We start from the raw sequence: 21,230 nt of genomic DNA, 5'->3' as shown, positions 1-21,230 counted from the left end.
ATAGAAAAGTATAAGTGTGACCCATGCAATATTTGGGACATACTTATGCTAAAAAATATTATGTTTTGTTTATCTGAAAATCAAATTTAACTGGGCATTCTGTATTTTATCTAGCAACTCTGTTGTAAGTAAGCTCTTTGAAAGTTGGACTAGGTTGCTCTTAAATGGTTTGTGTTTGTTTTCACAAACAAAAAGTCTCCAAGACAAAACATTAGATTTCCCAGCTGTCGAGAAGACAGTTCCTGTTCCTTAGCTCCTTCAGTTAAAAACGTGCTGCAAAGGAGAAGCCAATTCGACTGTGGGAGAGCTCGTCCCAAAGAGCTCTGGGTGGGTCACCGCAAACGTCTGGCAGAAGTAGGTCTGGGGTGACCGTCACAGCGCTCAACAATGAGCAGCGCAGCCCGCAGCCCGCACTGAGCCAACTGAGAGGTGGCGCCTTGGTGGACCTGCTTCTCTCCCTCCTTTCCTCTCAGTCCAGGAGGAAAACTTTCAGAGAGACCCTGCCTCTCTCCAGATGGCCACTCAGGCCCGCGCCTCCCTGCCGGCGGGGTGGAAGGCAGCAGACGGCCCCAAGGGCACTGAGTACCCAGAATTACTCGCGAGTTTTGAAATCAACAGCCCGCAAGGTGCGAGGGGCCCGCTCTCGTTCATTTCAGAGGGGGCTTCCGCTGGAAGAAGCGAGGCCGTCCCAGCGTCCGCGCTGCCCCTGGAGACCCGAGATGCGAAGGGCGGTTCCCCCGCGCTCTCTTTCTCTCCCCGTTCCGTTTTAAAATTTTGGTCGGAGGAAAGAAAACAGTCTAGCGCCCAGTTGCGTGCGAAGACGAGGAGAGAAGAGTGACACACCCTCCCTTTAGCCCGCCCCGCGCTGCGCTTCGCTGGGAGGCGGGGGCCCGGCGAGGCTGCGCCCACCGGGAACGCCCTCTCCCAGTCTTCCGGCTCGGAGGATGGCCCGCTGACTGGGGCGGGAGCGCCGCGCCGGGCGGAATGATGCTTCGGAGGGGCCTCTGGCCCTGGCGCGCGCGCCTGCTGCAGACCCCAGGAACCCAAGGCCGAACGCATCCGCAACCGCCGATGCCCCAGGTTAAGCCCGAGCCCGGCGGCGGGGGGGAGCTGGGGGGAGGTGGCTGGAAAAGTTTGCGTGGGGCAACTTTCGCGGGAGCGAAAGCCCGGCGGCCGGGACGTTCACTGCGTTTTGCTGGCTCCCCGGTTTCGCGCGCGGGAGGACCCCGACAGGTGGTCGCCCGGGCCGCGGAAGTGGGCCCCGGGGTCCAAAGTCGGGGTCACCCCCAGGGGCCGAGGGAAGGAAAGGCCAGGAAGGAAAGGATGTGCGTCGGCGCATCACCTCGGTTAAGTTGGGGTGCGGCGACCATGGGGCTGCGGCCCGGTGCGCAGCACAGTTACCTCGGCAGGCAGTTTCTCCGCGTCCAAACTACGGTCTTGAATAAGTTTTCAGAGCCGTTTTGCTGTCGGCTCGATCGTCGGTGCCGAAATGACCGAAAAGGGCTAAGAAAACGGTAGCGCGAGCAGAGTGAGTGCCCCGAGTGTGCACTGTCGTAGGAGAGTGGAATTTCCATCCTGAAAACCGCGAGCACCTCCCTTTCAAAGAGGGAAGAAAAATTCGCGTTTTGTTCCGAGACTTGAGAGTCGGGGGAATCATGAGTGTGTGTTGGTGGGTAACGGTTGGCCTGACACAGTTGTATTGTGGTCTGTGAAGAGCCGTCGCTTGGGAGGAGGGAGGAGAGTGGATGTGCACTAAAAAAGACACAGGAAGACGGGGGAAAGTACTGATTGTAACTGGGATTGTGATGGAGCCTGACAGGCGCCCAGGAGCCCAAACTCTGAGCCTGATGAGGAAAGACAGCCTTTAAACTAGAGCCTTCCAGGTGTGCGCGGTTGCGGAGAGCGTGGTTTGCGTTTTAGTCCCCAGCACCGCCTCCCCACCCTCATAAATCAGTTTCAGATTGTTAACCGGGAAAAGATTTATTTTTTCTTCCAGTTGTGCGTGCACTTTGCAAGAAGAGCAGAAAGTAAGCGATGTCATTACCAGTATCTTGTCACTTTCACGTCCTTTTAATTTTTCTTTTTTTCCCCCTCCAGCTCTCTCAGGGCTTCAGAGTTTGGAATGGTTGGAGAAATGTTTAAGTGCATTTTTAAAATGCCTTCCCTGAATGTTAGAAAGGGAATGAGGAAGGGCATTTTGTTCCTTATAACTAGGACAGGGGCAAACTTCTTAAAATGTAAAAGGGTAGACTTAATAGACTAATGGGAGAGAGAGGCTTTTTTCATTTTGTGAAATTTGTGTTTTTATTATAAATGTTGCACTTTACAGTCAAAGATACACTAAACAGTAAGACAACCCGATACAAGGAACCCCCTTCACTGTACACCATTTAAACTTAAATGATTGATTCACTTTTCTGTTAAATCTATTTAACATTTTGAGTAGAATGTTTATGGATCCTAAGACTGGCTGCTGTTTCTCAGGTTATCAACTCTAAACTCTTCATGTTTCCCACCTGATGCTATCCAGGGTAGTGCCATTGCATGCCCCAGCAGGAATTGGATACTCTTTTAAAAGAGGTCGAAAGTGATACAGTGGGGCTTATTAGGCTTAATCATCGGGGAATCATCTTAAGAAGCCTTATGTTTGACTGTGTCTAATCTGCAGATTTTTGTTTTAGGTCTTGACTGTCCATGCTATTAAGTCAATTTGCTGAACCTTAGAAATAGAAATGTTTCCATCATTTCACTTGTCTGATTAAAGACCCCCAAAGAATAAAGAGAAACTTTGAGTGTGCTTCTTTATATGCTCTTTGAAATTGTACCATAAAGAAACTGACAGAAATATCCTGGCTGCCTAGGAGTTTTAGGTAGGGCTACTAAACCATTTTCTGCAAGTCACATTAACTGGTTGTAGGGACATCTTTCATTCTAAGGTCTCACTGTTTTGTGATTGCTCCATTTGATATGAAAAGTCCTGTGGCTAAAGACAGGTGTTATTTCCATACGTTTTTGCTGTAAACATTCAGATCCCTAGAGCCTCTGAAAGCAGCAGGAAAAAAAGAAGTGATACATGTGACCTGACAGCTCATGAAATCCTAGCTTGAAAGGACTTGTCATTAATAGTATCTCAAGTAAGCATTCCCAGTTATATTTGGCCTCTTCTGAAAGGAGTGTGCCTTAGAGGAGCATTTAGTGATTTTGAAAAATAGACAGTTTTTATGCTTCACATGGTAGGTGAGTAATTGCCAGTGTTTTTTTGGGTAGAAAAAAAGTTTGTCAACATGAGTATGTTTAGTATAGCAGAATTGCTTTTTTAAAAAAAATTTTATTTATTTATTATTTTTGGCTGTGTTGGGTCTTCGTTTCTGTGCGAGGGCTTTCTCTAGTTGCGGCGAGCGGGGGCCACTCTTCATCGCGGTGCGCGGGCCTCTCACTATCGTGGCCTCTCTTGTTTCAGAGCACAGACTCCAGACGCGCAGGCTCAGTAGTTGTGGCTCATGGGTCCAGTTGCTCCGTGGCATGTGGGATCTTCCCAGACCAGGGCTCGAACCCGTGTCCCCTGCATCGGCAGGTGGACTCCCAACCACTGCGCCACCAGGGAAGCCCAGAATTGCTTTTTAAAGGACATAAGTCTGAAGCATAAGAGAGCCAGAGCACGCCATATTACCTTTGGCCAAGGCATGGCCTGTTGTCCATGGTTACGTTCCAGTCTCAGCATCTCTGCTTCTTTGCAGCGCTGTGGCTGAGTGGTTGTCCCAGCAATCCACAGCTCCTGCTGGCCTGTCTTGTTCTCCAGGACACAGCTTTGAGTGATCATGGTGCCTGATAAATTATCACTAAACAGAAAGCTCTTGCCTGATTGTGCCTTTCTTAATTTGGTTCTTCTGCTACTTAGTTGGAGGGACTCCCTGATGTGATTTCAAGCCACCAGTACAGTGTTTGGGTCCCTACATTGGCTATGTTTAAAATTTTTAAAAAATCAGGTGTACTTTGCAGAGAAGTTTAAGTATTGAGTGTGCTTTTTTTTTAAACTCATAGAAACAAAGCATATACATGTTATAATGCCACCACCAAATGTTAATTTAGAAGTTGTTTTCGTTGTTTTTATCTTTTGAATTTAATAAACGTGTCATCCTCGTTTGACACGTTCCTATGATTCTACCTCATGTGTTTGTAACTGGTGCGCTGTGTACTATAATCCTCATTTCAGAGCTCTCTCCTGAGGACAGTGGTTGATTTGTATGTTGGTGATGGTACTTACATTGTAGAAAAGACATGGATGCTTTGGTCTCAAAGTAGTTTAAGACCGGTTTGTCTATTAAATGTTAAACATTACTACCTTCCTGGCACTTAGGTATTAGGGCTGGGTTTTTTGTTTGCTTATTTTTGGTTTACTTTACTGTTTATTGCAATTTACCAGTATTCTGTTTTACAGCGAGCTCTAAGCTGGGAAATCATTTTGTGGCTTGGCAGATAAATATTTGTTGAATGAGGTCCCTATGAAACTACGGTAGAAAACCAGAGGCTCAATTTGGTTAATCTAATAGCTTTATAAAACCAGATGTATTTACTTCACAGAATAGAAATGAGCAGCTAATTCATTTGGTGTTAGGCAACTGGGACATCTGAGGGCTAACCCGGCCCTGCCACTTAGCTCCTGAAGTTAGCCAAGTCATTCAGTCTACTTTGAGCCTGTTTTACTCCCTTTTCAAAACAAGGTTTGTCTAAGTGGCCTCAAAAGCCCTTTCCATCTCTAAAATTGCCATTTTGTTATTTTACTGCGGGTTGTAAATAGTATAAAATAATAAAATATTGTCAGTGTCAGAATGTTTGTCTTAATGGTTGAAAATCCTCTTTTATGACCTTAGGCAGCCAGTAAAGTGGCAGTTTTAACTAATGATTGTAATAACTTTCCCCTTTAGAAAGAAATTGGAATTTATTTGACATGGGGCGAGCATGGCATAATAGTGTTCTCTTAGGAATTAAGAATTGTCTTGCTCTAATTCTTAATTCTGTCATGGCCAGTGATTTCAACTGTGACTTGTTGCTTATTCAAGAGAATCTAGCATTAGAACCCTAAAGCCATTATAGAGTAGACATCTTGGCCTAACGTACAGGCTATAAACCAATAGATAATAAAATAGCATTATCTTAGCTATATTCTAGAAGTATCTAATTTTTGATCCCATTTAACTTACCACAGTATTAATTTTCCTGGTTTTTAAAACAAATACCAGCTCTGTTCTCTGAGCTAGGTATTTAGACTGCGTGGTATGGGATCCCGCACCCAAATGTTTTACTAAACTCTCCTCATTGGCATACCTTTCAAGAAACAGGCCTGTGAAACCTGGTAGTCAGTTAAGAGGTACTCTTTACGAGGACCCATGAAGGAAACTGCTGTCTAGTCTTAGTCTTAGAATTGGGTTTCTCCTGAACGGATTTGGGGTTTATTATGCAGTGAGGTATACAGCCACAGGTGTTCTCTCTACGCACTGGCTGCCAGAAAGCTTATGGTCAGATGTTCAACCCATCTTCTAACAAATGTTTAAGACCTTGTGACATGCCTTTTATGTATTTACCATCCTTATGGTTTCATCCTCTCTGCCTTCATTTTTCCCTCCATGCATATCCTCACTCATTTTTCTGTGATCTCTTTTAATGGGAAAAAGTGGTGCATAAATAAGATTTTATTAAATTTCAAAAGTCAGCTCTTTGGCGTTTGAACAAATATGTTCTACGTAGTTAATGGCGGAAGCCTGCTTAGTGCTTCACTCACAGAAAGTGTTCCACACATACTGACTGCACTGAATTGAGTTGCTCTAAGAATCTACTTTTGATGGTACGGTTCTCTTTTTGTTTTAATTGAGATTTAATTCACAAATATTGTTGTCTCTTAAAGGTGGTGGTTACTCTCCTCTCACCTTTTTTCTTCTTACCACCCTCACCTGTTCTAAATCTTCCTATTTCCTTGCCACCTCCACTTTCCTCACCTGGGTAAAAATCGAGTTTGGGTCAACTACTAAGTCCTGTTAAATCTCTTAATTCTGAGTTTCCTATGTAAATTAACTCATAAACGATGTTATTTGTTTTTACATCACTTTAACCTTAGTTTGCAGGAATGGAGGGCATGCAGTCCAGGCTTTTGTTAGGCAGCTCTTTTGAGGATAATTAGAGCTCAATGTAGGATTCACAATACTGGTGAGAAATGATATGTGAAACCTGCACTATCAGCAAAGTCCATTGAAGAGAATATCTCTGATTTGAGGGCCAGAAATAGGGAGCAGTGAAAAGAGAGGCGAGAGATGGAGCTAGAGTTGAAATTGTTATAGCCTGTGAGCAGAAACAAGAAGTAACATAAAACATTGAACCTCATATTAAGAAACTGACAGGTACACAAGGTTTTATTGTGGCAGACTTAAGGGAGGAAAAAGTCTTCAGGATTGACAAGGGTCACACCATGAATCTGGGTTCTGTCTGCGGGTCTTACGGTATCTACCAGGTTGAGTAGGCGGTTTGGTTTATAAAAGTGCTGTGGACACAGGTGGTAATCCTAAAATATTTAACTCCACTGGGAACTCTCAATTATTTTGTTGTAGTAGGAGTGTTTTTATAATGAATGCATTGCTCAAATCTCATTTCTGGGACCAAAAGATAGATTTGCTTATTTTCAACCTCTTAGGCATAACAATAAATAATAAATGCCCTGAACCTGTTTGGAGGAAAGAAGTTATCATTCTTCTTGATGAATTCTTGTTGTTTTTCTGACCATGTGTGTTGGTGTGTGTGTGTGTTCACGTGTGGCTGTCTCTTGTTAAATATGTTGTTTTGGTATATAAGTTTCCCTAGTAGGGGAGTGGGCTATTTGAAGAGGGGATTTTAAAAGCTGTTGATGAATAACTGCTTTTTCCGCCAGTAATGCAACTGGAATACAAGTGTGCATTTTTATTAGAGAGACTGACAGTAATGTGGCCACAAACCTGAAAAACAATTTTTTTTAGAAAATGTGTGCAAACAGATCAGCATAGCATTGGCTGTCGAAGCCCTTGCTAGAGGATATATGTTGTGACATTTTATAGTCTGATAACTCATTTCTGCAACTCTGCTTTGGGAATGTTTCAGATAACGCATCATGAAGCAATTTTCGTTTTTCAGGAGAAAGTATGGTTTCTTTTGACCTTGTAAATACGCTTTTGTGGGTTTGTTATTAGCCAAACCAAGGTAAGCCAACTGTAAAACATAAGCAACAGATGATCCAGAAATCGTGTGGCTTCATCCCTCCAGTCCCACCTGCCACTCCATGCCCTGCAAGGCCTCCATCTGGCCATGATGGACTAATACCTCTTGTCCCTGGTGGCGTTTATGATGTTCCCTGGGCAGCGTTGCCCCCGCCCCCATCACCCTCCCTCTTCACCTTCCTGAATTCTCATCCCCCAAGGCTGAGTTCCAATACCCACCCACCCCCACCTCACCCCAGTTTTTATGTGGTTTGTGCAGGTGTCTGCCGGCAGAATTAATTACACCTTCCTTTTCACTCCCACGGTAACTGCAGTACTTCATCTTACCCTGTATTATAGTTAGTTGGGTTCATATGATTTTTCCCACCTGGATTCTCTCAGCCCTTTGGTTGTTTTTTAATTTTTATTTTATATTGGCGTATAGTTGATTAACAATGTTGTGTTAGTCTCAGGTGTACAGCAAAGTGATTCAGTTATGCATATACATGCATCTATTCTTTTTCAAATTCTTTTCCCATTTAGGTTATTACAGAATATTGAGCAGAGTTCCCTGTGCTCTACAGTAGGTCCTTGTTGGTTATCTATTTTAACTATAGCAGTGTACACATGTCAATCCCAAATTTCTCCTTATCTCTGATGGCTTCTGCCCCGTCACAGTAGGTGCATAATAAATGCTTGTTGGGTAGAGGAATGAAGGGATAGATGATAAAGAACTCAATATCATATAGACTCCTTAATGGTGTATTCTCTTCAGGTCTGAACTTCTCAATTTCCTCTTCCCCACTGACTCTAGCCAGGGGGGGCACCTAAATCGTTATTATCCACCTTTTGTGATATGAGGCTTGAATATTGAAGATTTTTTAAAGTAAATCAAAGTAATCTTTGTATGTGTTGTATTTTCTAGTGAAAGAAAGCAGCCTTCAATTATATTTGGTTAATTGCTTTGTTGTAGATATGCTTTCACATCAGGATTTTTAAAGGACATAATCAACATAGTTTAGTGAAACATAAATTCTGTAAGGACAACCTGGCGTCTAAGTGTTTTCTTTGCTGTTCTGAAAGTGTGGTGGTGATTTAGGATGATTGTTTATATGTGGGGAAGGCAGCGCTTTTCTCCACTGAGGACTTTCCTAAATGGGATTCTCGGAGTGTTAGATCATTGGTACTAAAAGCTCAGTCATGAAAACTTAAATAATTTAGAATGGTAATTTAATTTATTTACTTATGGCTGCATTGGGTGAGCAGGCCTTCTCCAGTTGCAGCTAGCGGGGGCTACTCTTCGTTGCAGTGCACGGGCTTCTCACTGCGGTGGCTTCTCTTGTTGTGGAGCACGGGCTCTAGGCGCGCGGGCTTCAGTAGTTGTGGCCTGTGAGCTCAGTAGTTGTGGCTCGCGGGCGCCAGAGCACAGGCTCAGCAGTTGTAGTGCACGAGCTAGAATGGTAATTTTAAAATCAATTATAAAAATTTTTATTTGTAAGATACAATTTTATATTTTCCTGGGCAAAATATAAAATTAACCTTTTGGAAACCGCCCCCCCCCCCAAAAAAAAAGGAATATAATTTTTGACATTAAGAAACATGCAGACCTTTACCTATTACAAGGCCCCCGTTACCACTGCAGAAGCGGGGCATATTCCTCTAGAGCATGGAATTGCCATGAGTAAGATTATCATCCATTGGCCTTCCAGAACTTGGTGGCTGGTTAAGGGAGTGCCTTCAGGGTACATAGCAAAATGTGTTGAATACTGTTGAATGTTCACATATTGGATCGGTAAACCTGTATAGTGGTTGCCATTCATCTCTTTTGCTGTACAGCCTAGAATCTGAGGTCTTTGAATCGGGACTTTTGATAAATCCCGAAGATTCATGCCACTGTCCCAGCATTTCTAGACTTTGGGGACAGAGGGGGCAAACAGGATGGCAGTGGAGGGTCCAGCTGCTACCTGAACTTGTGCTGCCGTCACCCTCATGAGCTCTAAGAGCTGGTTCTGGCTTGATTCCTCAGAATGTTTTAGCTGAAAGTTTGGCTTCTATTTCCCCCATCCTGGTGTTAGGTTCGTCTACTCTGAGATGTAGGTGCCACTTCTCATGCACTTGGTCTTCCAGAGCCAAGCCCTGGTCTGTCGCATTTTAATTGCTCATATTTCCCTTGTGTCTAAAGTGGGTTTTGACTCTTATCTAAGCCCTGAGAGCTCAGTGGAGGAGTTGTGGTGCTTCATGCTAGATCTGAAAGCTTGCAGAGAAGATCCTTAAAAGTTATGGGGAAGACAAGACACGTAAAAGAGATACATACGTGTTCATTCACCAGTTGGCTCATGAGGGTCAAACATCAGAGACAAACACTAAAAGAATTCAGAGAAGAAACATCATTAGAAATTGAAGAGATGAAAAGAGGTAAGATTTTGACTAAGCTCTGAGAGCAGGGTAAGGAAGGGTTTAGCAGACATATTTGGAGTAGGAAGAATGGGCATAAGCACAGAGGGTGGAATCTGAAAGGAGTTGGGGGTCTAGTAAGCACTCTGATGAGGCAGCAGGAAGTATTCTCTGGGAAGTATGGTCCTTGATTTGACTTGTATTAGAGCTTTAGATACCATATTAAAACCTTATAGGAATTATGTTTATTAAATTAAACTCTGTATCACAAACTGATATCCTGTAGGATATTGATTCCTAGGATGTTAATAGATGTTTCAGAAAAACAAATTCCCTCTTCTTATAAGTTTGAAGAATTCTGGGTTAAGCCTTACCAAGTTAGATGTGTTCCTTCACTACGTACCTTTGCTAATGGGCATTGGGACGATCTGAGAGCAGGAAGGAGGTTGATCACAGATCTCTGTTACTCCACAGCATTCCTAGTAACTTCTCCCAGGAGAGTGGTCTACAGGATACAGTTTGGAGAGCACTGCATTAAAAAATTAGACTGGGGATGGATTATGTTGAAAAACACAAGCGATCCTCTTACTTCCGAGCCTATTTCCTCAGGTATAACTAATCTTGCCACTCCAGCTCTAGTGTATTGGACCATTCCTAGATACTACGTTCTTCAGCCTTCTTTGCAGCTAGCGTGTGACCAAGTTCTGGATATCTCATGTGACATAGAAGTGTAATTTCTGTTCACATCCTTAATTAGGAAACTGATTTCTCTCTTCTACCTTTTACTCTCTCCCATGGGCTGCAATGAAGATGTGGAAGGGGTGAGCCAGCCTGGACCCTGTGGAGGCATATAACCCTCTAGCTGATGGTGGGACAACTAGATAGAAGTGACCTGCATCCCTGGATGGCATTAGTGTCCTCTTACCCTCAACTGCCTACCTACCAGAAAAACAAACATCTCTCTTGAGTCCCACGTGCTTCTAGGTCTCTTTGTTACAGCAGCTTAGCTTGTGCCTTATCTTGTCCGGTGGAAGAGCAGCCCAACCAGAAGTCTCTGAATGGAAGGATTAAAGCAGAAGAGCAGGAAAAGAAAAAAAAGGAGAAAAGCCAGAGGCATTATGAGACCGATGCTATTGGAGGCTCACAGAAAGCAGTACTACAAAAGCCCAAAGCATGGTTGCTGATGGTTGAAACTTGAAGTTGAAAAACAACCAATTCGTGGATGGAATATGTTTTATAGAGCATAAATAACAGTTTGCCTTGTGCTCTCTCCACCTGCCATGCCGATGTTCTATTCCTGGTTAAAAGTCTGACCTTGGCTTCACCATTTTCATAAATAAAACCTGTCTTGATTACTAGATGGAAATCATCTTTCCTCCTTTTTTTTTGAAATTGAGATAGAATTGACATATAACATTACATTAGTTTTAGGTGTATAGTATAATAATTGATATTTGTATGTGTTATGAAAAGATCATCACAATAAGTCCAGTTAACATCCATCACCATACATAGTTACAATTTTTTTTCATGTGATAAGAATTTTTAGGATTTACTCTTAGCAACTTTCAAATATACAGTGCAGTATTATTAACTATAGTCCCCATGCTGTGTATTACATCCCCAGGACTTATTTATTTTATAACTACAAGTTTGTACCTTTTGACCTCCTTCATCCATTCCATTTCACCCACCCCTCAAGTGGCAGGATTTCCTTCTTTTTATGGCTGAATAATATTCCATTGTGTATATGTACACCATATTTTCTCTATCCATTCATCCATTGATGGACACTAAGGTTGTCTTCATGTTTTAGCTATTATAAATGATGCTTCAGTGAACATGGGGGTGCAGATATCTTTTCCAGTTAGTGTTTTCATTTCCACTTCCCAGAAATGGAATTGCTGGATCCTATGATAGTTCTATTTTTAATTGTTTGAGGAACCTCCATACTGTTCTCCATAGTGGCTGCACCAATTTACAGTCCCACCAGCAGCGCAGGAGGGTTCCCTTTTCCCCACCTCCTCACCATCGCTTGTTATTTCTTGTCTTTTTGACTGGAGCCACTCTAACAGGTATGAGGAGGTACTTCATTGTGGTTTTGATTTTCATTTCTCTGATGATTAGTGATGTTGAGCACCTTTTCCTGTACATATTGCCATTTGTGTATCTTCTTTGGAAAAATGTATACTCAGGCCCTCTGCCCATTTTTTTCCCCATCCTTCCTTCCTGTGTCTGCCTAGTTGACTCATTTTACTACTCGTTTGGTACTTGTACACTCCCTTACATCAGGGCTTTTTGTGTCTGTATCTTACCAGCATGCCTGCTCCGCCATGAATATTCTTTTTCTCTGTACATAGTAATTGCTGAAGAGTAAGTACCATATCTTTAAAATTTTTGGAGCCATATATATATATTTATATATCTTGGTTTTTCTTATTCTGCTAGTACAGGTGCTTGTAGTGGTGCTAAACGAATGAGGTATAAGAAGATAGCTGCCGTTGTCTTTCTGAGAAATGATGTTGGTCTATACCAGGTGTTGGTAAGCGTTTCCTATAAAGGTCCAGATGGTCAACATTTTAGGCTTTGCAGCCTATGAGCTGTCACAACTCCGCAGTATTGCCGTTGCAGTGTAAAAGCTGCCATGCAGGGCATGGCTGTGTTCCAATAAACTTTATTTACAAAAATGGCAACAGACCAGATTCAGCCCGTTTGCCAGCTGTAGTTTGCCAGCCCCTGATCTGTAGGCTCTATACCAAGATTTTGGCAGTAGTCATAGAAATGTTATTTTAGAAGATGAATCTGGATTTAGTACTCCGGTGTATGTATAGTGGGATGAGGCAAGTGAGTACATTAACGAGGACCAGTCACGAAGTCATGGTCACTGTACGTGGAGCTGAAATAACAGGAACTGGTACACTGGACAAACAAGAGGAAGGATGTGAAGACGTGTAGGAGTTCCAGCAGTTCTCCACTATTAGGCTTACATCTAACCATGAGGCCACAGTGCTGGCACGTGAGAGAAGGAAGAGGATGGACAGCTGGGACTGAGATAATGAGCTGCTGTCTGAAATTGGGAAGAGGCAGAGTCCTGTGGTGAGTTCTCATTCCTGTGGGAGAGGTGATATGATGGGTGAAGAGGTGAAGACTTGGCCGAGTAATCTTCAAGAGGCCGTGTGTTGGCCCAGGCATTTATTCCAGTCGGTTATTTCTCTTTGGAATTATTTAACCACGGGCACCATTTGTCTTTCATGTGAATCCAACATTAGAGGTTACAGTCATTATGTATGGTTTTCCTCCATTTCCTTTCCCCAAACCTTTTTTTTTAATGAATTTTCTATTATCTCTGTTGATTAGCATAAGCTGTGCTGCTGAAACAAAAGACTCAACAGTACTTGAACTTCTGTATTCTTTAAGTCAGTTTTCTGTCTCTCAGGAAATGGTTCTGAGGTAGCTTTTTAGGTCAGCAGTAGGTCTGCGCCACAGTCATTCAGGGACCCTAAGCTGACCAGTTCCTCTGTCGTCTTCAGCACGTGGCTTCCAAACTCAAAAGAGCATGGAAGGGTTTTTTAGACTTGTGAGGGGTTTCGGGCTAGGCCTGGAGATATCACATAACGCTTATGTTCATGTTGCATTGAATATTTCATTGAACAGGTCAGATGGCCATATTGAGCTGCAAGGGGGCTGAGAGATATAGTGCTGGCTGGGAGCCACATTCCAGTGAACACTTGGTAACCATGGAAGAAGGGAGATAGGATTTTAGTGGACATTTAGATGTTCTGCTGCATTCCCCTTGACTAGAAACAGGACAGTTTTGCTTTTTGTGAGCACTGAATTTTCAAGGCTCTACTGTGCTTCGTTTGTATGTGTTCTTCAGCAGTAGATATTTATGGGGAAACTATTTCTCCCTGGAAAACTTAAAAAGGAAATGGTGGAAATTCAGCATTTTTAATTTAGGTTAGAACAGGAACATTTGACACTTCGTTGGCTTCATTATAAGCTGCCCTTGGGGCTGTAACTTAATAGGAAAGGGTGTAGTCTCACTTGTACACTCTAAGCTAAGGAAGAGAGAGAAATAAATTCTAATGGTCCAATTAGGATTTGAAGCCAGAATTCAAGTTTGTGCAATGACACCTGATAAGGAGGAAAAGAAATATACTTGAGAGAAGATGCTGACAATATAGTCTTAGGGAAGGACTTCCTTTAGAGGAATTGTGGTGATCAGTAGATAAAGGAGCAATAGTGAAAGTTATGAAAGATCATGCATATCTAGTATATGAATTTGGGGCATTTCGTAGGCTAGCCTGTTATAAATATGGTCTAAAAAAACGGAAATCTTAAGTAGATGCTTAGGGTGGTTGAAAGATGCTGAGTCTTTGAATAAAATGTATCTTAGTATATAACAATAGTGAGACTAATCTACTATAGTTCAGGGCATATTCAGAAAGATTTATTAGTAGGACCTTGTATATTGTCTCCTCACCACATTATTTACTTAATCACATCTTTTTAATCACAGGCTTTTTAATTTTAATTTGTCAGGCTTGGATATCACTATTGATCAGTCTTAAACATGTAACTTTGACTTTGGAATATTAGAAATGTTTTCCTTTCTCATTGCTTTTCATGCACTTCAACATAGTTATTGTTTTATATAATGAAATGGCTAGATTGTCATAGGTTCCTATGTATTTCTTGAACTTGGACACTATATTGTCTATGAAACATTAAATGAGGCTTCAATGAAAGAGTTGTCCAAAGGGCTGTGTGTGTGTGTATATATAATATTCTGTAATATATATAATATATATATATAAATACATATAATTGGAAATATTATCACCAAAATGAACATATTACAATATTTTGAACTGGGCCTGTGCCTGGCCTGGCAGTATCCAAACATAAAAGATCATCCTAGGTCGTATGGAATTGTCTTTTACTGGAGACTTCTTATTCTCATTCCATACTGCAGCAGATTAATCTGGGCTATTGCTTTAAGAATAGTAGGGAAGGGCTTCCCTGGTGGCGCAGTGGTTGAGAATCCGCCTGCCGATGCAGGGGACACGGGTTCGTGCCCCAGTCCGGGAAGATCCCACATGCCGCGGAGCAGCTGGGCCCGTGAGCCATGGCCGCTGAGCCTGTGCGTCCGGAGCCTGCGCTCCGCAACGGGAGAGGCCACAACAGTGAGAGGCCCGCGTACTGCAAAAACAAAACAAAAACAACAACAACAAAAAAAGAATAGTAGGGAAAAAAGCAATTTAGCAGCGCTAGAAAAAGGCAGAGTCTCTCTTGATGGTGGAAAAAAGTATAGGATGAGTAAATCCTGCTTGGTAGTTAGTTGTGTGCATGGGATCTGGGAGTTTCAGTTTACCCACAAGCCACCTCTGAATGTTGAATTTCCAGAACTCTAGTTTGGCTCCTAACTGATTGAAGGGAGGTGCAGAGTCTTAATCACCGGGAGCGATAGTCCCATTACATTGCACCAGGCTTGTCAGACTGCATCGGGGCCTTATGTTTTGTTACTGGGGCAGTGCTTTAGAAGGGACGCTGACAAGCTGGTGGGAGGGAAGTGCATCCAGAAGGCGGTTAAGATGTTGAGGATTTATATCAGAGACGATTTCAGGGAGTGGATATTTTTAATCTGGTGAAAAAGAAGGCAAAGAAGAAGCAAAATCTGTTTTCAAACATCTGAGAAGGTATTATGTGAACGATTTGTCATTCTGGGTTGCTTCAGAGCAAGGAAATTACCCCTAAGGTTGGGCAGAATAGGAGGGCAGAGTTCAGCTTAGTTTAAGAAACTAGGTATATTCTGCCTGTCCACCAATGCATAGACTGCTTTTTTTTTTTAATTGAGGTATAGTTGATTTACAGTCTCATATTAGTTTCAGGTTTACAACATAGTGATTTGATATTTTTATAGATTATACTCCATTTAAAGTAATTATAAAATATTGGGAATAATAAAATGTATTCCCTGTTCTGTAGTTTACATCTTTGTATCTTGTTTTATTTTTTAAATAATTTATTTATATTTTACTTTTGGCTGCATTGGGTCTTCGTTGCTGCTCGCGGGCTTTCTCTAGTTGTGGAGAGCGGGGACTACTCTTCGTTGCAGTGCATGGGCTTCTCATTGCGGTGGCTTCTCTTGTTGCAGAGCACGGGCTCTAGGCGAGTGGGCTTCAGGAGTTGCAGCGTGCGGGCTCTAGGGTGTGCGGGCTTCAGTAGTTGTAGCACATGGGCTCAGTAGCTGTGGCTCACGGGCTCTAGAGGGCAGGCTCAGTAGTTGTGGCGCACGGGCTTAGTTGCTCCACGGCATGTGGGATCTTCCTGGACCAGGGCTCGAACCTGTGTCCCGTGCGTTGACAGGTGGATTCTTAGCCACTGCACCACCAGGAGAGTCCGTGTATCTTATTTTAGACCTACTAGTTTATACCTCTTAATCCCCTTTCCTTATCTTGCCCCTCTCCCAACCCCTCTCCCCACTGATAACCACTACTTTGTTCTCTGTATCTGCAAGTCTGTTTCAGTTTTGTTATATTCATTTGTTTGTTTTATTTTTTAGATTTCACATATAAGTGAAAAAGTACAGTATTTGTTATTCTCTGTCTGACATAACTTCACTAAGCATAATACCCTCCAGGTCCATCCATCTGTTGCAAGTGAGATTTTTCATTCTTTTTTTATGGCTGAGTAATATTCCATTGTGTATATATATGCCAAATCTTCTTTATCCATTCATCTGTTGATGGACTCTTAGTTTGCTTCCATATCTTGGCAATTGTAAATAATGCTGCATGAACATTGGAGTGCAAATGTTTTCAAATTAGTGTTTTCATTTTCTTCTGATTTATACCCAGGATTGGAATTGCTGGATCATGTGATAGTTCTATTTTTAATTTTTTGAAGACCCTCCATACTGTTTTCCATAGTGGCCGTACCAATTTACATTCCCACCAACAGTGTACTAGGGTTTCCCTTTTGCCATATCCTTGCCAACATTTATTATTTGTTGTCTTTTTGATGATAGCCATTCTGACGGGCGTGAGATGATAGCTCATTGTGCTTTTGATTTTCATTTCTCTGATGATTAGTGATGTTGAACATCTTTTCATGTGCCTGTTGGCCATTTGTTTGTCTTCTTTGGAAAAATGTCCATTCAGGTCTTCTGCCCATTTTTTAATCCGATTGTTCTTTTGATATTGAGTTGTATGAGCTCTTCGTATAGTTTGCATATTAACCCCTTATCAGAAATATCATTTTCACATATCTTCTCCCATTCAGTAGGTTGTCTTTTCATTTTGCTGATGGTTTCCTTTGCTGTGCAAAAGCTTTTATGTTTGATTAGGTCCCATTTATTTATTTTTGCTTTTGTTTCCCTTGCTTGAAGAGACAGATCCAAAAAATATTGGTAAGTTTCTCTGGAAACTTCTTTGCTCTTAAATACACGGTTATAACAGAATTGGCCATCTTAGTAGGACATGACTTTCATTCAACTGGTCACCTGACCGAGGAACTTGGAATTGGGTATAGGACTGCCATCTCTGCTGGCTGCCCTGTTGAATAGTGGAGTTATACACTTGGAGCTGTTGGGTGATGATCATTTTCTACCTCGTGGACCAGGAAGCAGTGCAAATCATTTTGTAGTGATAAAGCAGAATGACGCTGACATGCAGAGGAAAGGAGAGATGAGCTATGGATCAAGAGGATTCCCAATCTGAATGTGACCCTCCAGTCCCTAGTTCTAGTCCATTCCCAACACTCAGCTGAATCCTTCATTTAGGCTCCGTGGGAGATACCCCTCTGTCCTTAAACTCCCATTCTTGCTTAAGCTAAGTCAAGTACATGTTTATTCCTTTCATCCAAATGACAAGATATATTTGAAGATCATTCAAACTTATTTAAAAAAATCTAAGATTTTATAGAGAAATGGGCAAAGGGCATAAGTGATTTTTAGAAAAAGGAAATTTAAAACGCCTAATAAGCATATGAAAAATAGTAAGCATCACTGATAGTCAGAAAAACAACAAATAGCAAAGAAAACCAAAGATAATACTCAAAGCATAAAGCATGTCATGATGTGGAAACTCCTCTGGACTGTTAGAGTGTGAAGCCATTGTACGATGCAGGGTCCCAACAGATGGCTCAGTCAGATAAGGGTAATTAGAGGAGAGTTTATACACAAAGGACTATTCACAGAGTTGTGGGTACAGGGGAACTGCCAGGGATGGTGCAGTAACCCTGGGCTGGTGGTGGCGAGTTGGGGTGAGACGGACCCAAGGCCACCTCGAGGGGAGTACTGGCCCTGAGTTGAAGGACCCGGCCAGATAGTCACTCAGAAATTATTTTCTTATTGTTCCTTTAAATATTAACATTCATTAAAACTGAAATTACAAAATTCACAGTCTTACTGGTCCAGTTTAAGATTTCAGGTGCTTTATTAACTCATTTTTTAATGAAGAAGCTCATTTTTTCAAAGTCAGGCCTCTAGGTATTGTTTTCCCTCTGACACCAGCGGCAATTGAAGTCAGCACTGCTTTTGTTTGCGTCACGCTGTACGTGATGCAGACAGAGCAGGGCTGGACACTGACGTCAGCTCTCTCCCTGTGTTATCTCACAGCCCCCTCACCGAAGTCCTGGGAGACGGGTTCCCAGATTGCCCCCCATTCCCTCGTCACCTAAGGAAGCAACTAAGGCACAAACTCGGCTGGCCCCTCTCAGGCCTCCACTCCCAACAGCTAGTCTGCTTTATAGTGGCCAGTCTGCTTTGCAGTGGCCTTACCTTCTCTCCTACTTTGAAAAAAAAGTTTTTAATGATATCTTTTCAGGCTTTGAGTATGCAGGTTCATTTGAAGAAGAGCTTTCAACCCCACTAAAACTTGATTGTTTCATAGTCTGAAATGGATACTTGAGTTCTGTAAGAGCCATGGGATTAAATTTTAAAGTGTACCACAAAGATGACCTCGCTGTACCAGTTTCATGTGGAAATTTGTTTATGATGTAAAAGTATAAGTATAAAGTTTCCTAAAACCTTTTTAAAATGTTTCTAAATAAGTAAATAAATTGTTGAATAAAGTTCCAAATAAACTTTTTCTCCCAAAGAAGCAGTTGGCTTTCAAAAGGGAAAATTAATTAACATGAATTGATTAGAATAGAATTCTTTGCAGAGTCAGTCAGTGTCATGTGTGAATTCAGATAGTCCAAGAATATTGGGCAAGGAACTGCGAAAGACAATTTGGGTCAGCATCATATTTTGTAGCAAAATTATAGCAAAATTATAGTTAAACTAGTACATAGCCATCTCATGTCGCCTAAAATCAGTCATTCAATTAATCTCTTTCTCCCCCGCCTTGCTCTCTCTCGCTCGCTCTCGCTCTCTCCCGCTCTCTCCCTCTCTCTCCCTCTCCCGCTCTCTCTCTCCCTCTCCCCCGCCACAAAGAAAGTAGTCCAGTGTCTTAAATTTTTGACTTATTCTCTTAAGTGCTCATGAAACAATACATAGTAATGTAGTTCTTGAAATCTGAATTTCAAGACAGTTGATGGATGAAAATTTGATAACTCACTAAGAATAACTTACTACCTAAAAGTTTAAAAGATATTTTCTGTGCACGTGATCTCAGATCTCATGTAATTTCTATACAGCCTTGTCATACAGGTATTACTCTTTTATAAATGGGAACACTGAGGCCCAGAAAGGTTAATTAAATTATTCACACAGTCATTGGTGGAGCCGAACTTAAATCCAGGTCCTCTGATGATGAATCCCACATAGACTTTCAGTAAACTACACTGCCCCAGTTTTCTCCTCTCCCTTTTGGGGCACAAAAATAATACCTAGACTTGGGCAAACCCCAGATTACCCCTAAAGAGGAAATTCTCTTAATTCCTGGATGATCAAAATGGGTAAGAAAGTAGCAAGAAAAAGCAACTTGATGTTTGAAGGTGCCCTGACTTTCATATCCACTTCCATCTTTTTGAATATCCAGGTCCCGCCCATTGGAGTCCCGCCTCCGACCTTCTGTTCTCTTCACACGCCTTAGCTCTGGGTGGTGGATTGCCACTGATGCTTGATTCCACTGTTTGTGTCGTCATTGATTCTATTATACACTGGGTTGATTTTCCCCATGTTTTGTACTTGTTAATTCAGTTAGCCTAGACGTTCTCTGAGATCAGGGACCATATGTGAGACTTCTCTTTTGTACTTTAAAGTGTATAATTCTGGATTAGAAACTCAAGGTGTGGAGATTAATTTCTGCTTTTCCTCCATAGCGTATTTTATTGTTGGGACTCTGATTAAACCTCACATTTAAAGAAAAGCAGGACCCCCATGTAGAGTTGTGCAGGCTTTGTATTACTCAAGGGCACACATCGAAGTGGGGACATTTTATCATAGACATTGTGGATAGGTCAGTTTATGATGCTTTTCTGATAAATGGCCATAAATGTATGTGAGGAAGGAGAGCTGACTTTTAAATTCATTCATAGGCAACTATGAGTCAGTGCAAAAGCCCTGACCACTGCCATGTAGAAGAGATTTATGTATTATAGTCAACTTGAAGTTTACCAAACTTATGGTTTCACAACTCTATAAATTTACTGCAAATCATTGATTGTTTCATACTTGAAATTAATGGATTTTATGGCATGTAAATTAAGCCTCAGTAAAGCTGTTAAAAAAAAAAAACAACCCCAAACAAAAAAACTTTTTCCAGAGATTGAGTCAAAACAAAAATATTTGAAGTCTGACTGAAAATGACAATTAGATGGGCAGCGAAATAACCAAATTCCTGTAACAGAACAAAAAACTTTTGAAAATTACTTTCACAACAACCTTGAAACAAAAGTTCGTGGAACTCAGCTTATTCCTTTAAAAGATAGAGTTCTAGATTTTAGTAGGAAACAGTGACTAAATTTATGACTAAATTATAAAGCTGTGTTTTAAGTATTGCATCATTATTGAGATCATAATCTTTTTCTAAGACTTAGGCACATATAAAAACACATATAAGCCTATGCTGGAAGCTTTATAAATGAATTAAATTCAAAAGTATTTATTTCTTTTCTCAGACATTATAAGTAGTAATTTTGCTGCCTTTGTTGTACTGGAAAATGAACACAGTAGAAATGAAAACTTCTAAGCTGTTTCAGTTGATACGTTTGAAATAGTTAGAAGCAAAATCCTAAGTGGTTAATGGCTATAATATGATCTAAAATACAGAAACTTTAAAGAGCTACATCCAGTATCTAAGGGACAGATCTGAAAAGGTTCATTTGTTTGTAATGTAAGAAGTTGGTTTTTCAAAACTAAGTTGAGCCGTTACCTTCACCTTGTGGTCATAGAAGCCAAATCACAACCTTCACCTTAATGCCCCAACTGAAGGGCCAGGTAGAATTGTGATGGAACTGGTAAGACTACATCTTGAAAAATGTATCACCTATTTCTCATCTTTAAAAATATTCATGCTAACAGGTGACATATCAAAGGGAGGGTGAAATTTTGCAGCCGATAGACGTGTGTTGTTGTCTTGCTGTTGTGACGCAAGCCGTCAGGTAACTTGTTCTGTTTCCTTGGGCAGCAGCATTGGGTGTGACTGCAGTGAGAATGAACTCAGCATTTGA

General features: G+C 41.6%; 1 protein-coding gene across 1 annotated transcript in view; it reads left to right on the top strand.

The window, feature by feature from the left end:
• Window positions 1–469: 469 nt before the first annotated feature.
• The window catches only part of MCUB (mitochondrial calcium uniporter dominant negative subunit beta), a 91,837-nt gene continuing 71,076 nt past the window's right edge, over window positions 470–21,230 (top strand). Inside the window, 1 exon segment of the mRNA XM_079920802.1 lies at window positions 470–1,080. Within this exon segment, the coding sequence (XP_079776928.1) occupies window positions 985–1,080 (96 nt within the window). The 5' untranslated portion in view covers window positions 470–984.

The sequence above is a fragment of the Stenella coeruleoalba genome (genome assembly GCF_951394435.1).
Source record: "Stenella coeruleoalba genome assembly, chromosome: 4".
Taxonomy (NCBI): domain Eukaryota; kingdom Metazoa; phylum Chordata; class Mammalia; order Artiodactyla; family Delphinidae; genus Stenella; species Stenella coeruleoalba.
Note: the sequence above shows the minus strand (reverse complement) of the source record. Positions and strands in the feature narration are given on the sequence as shown.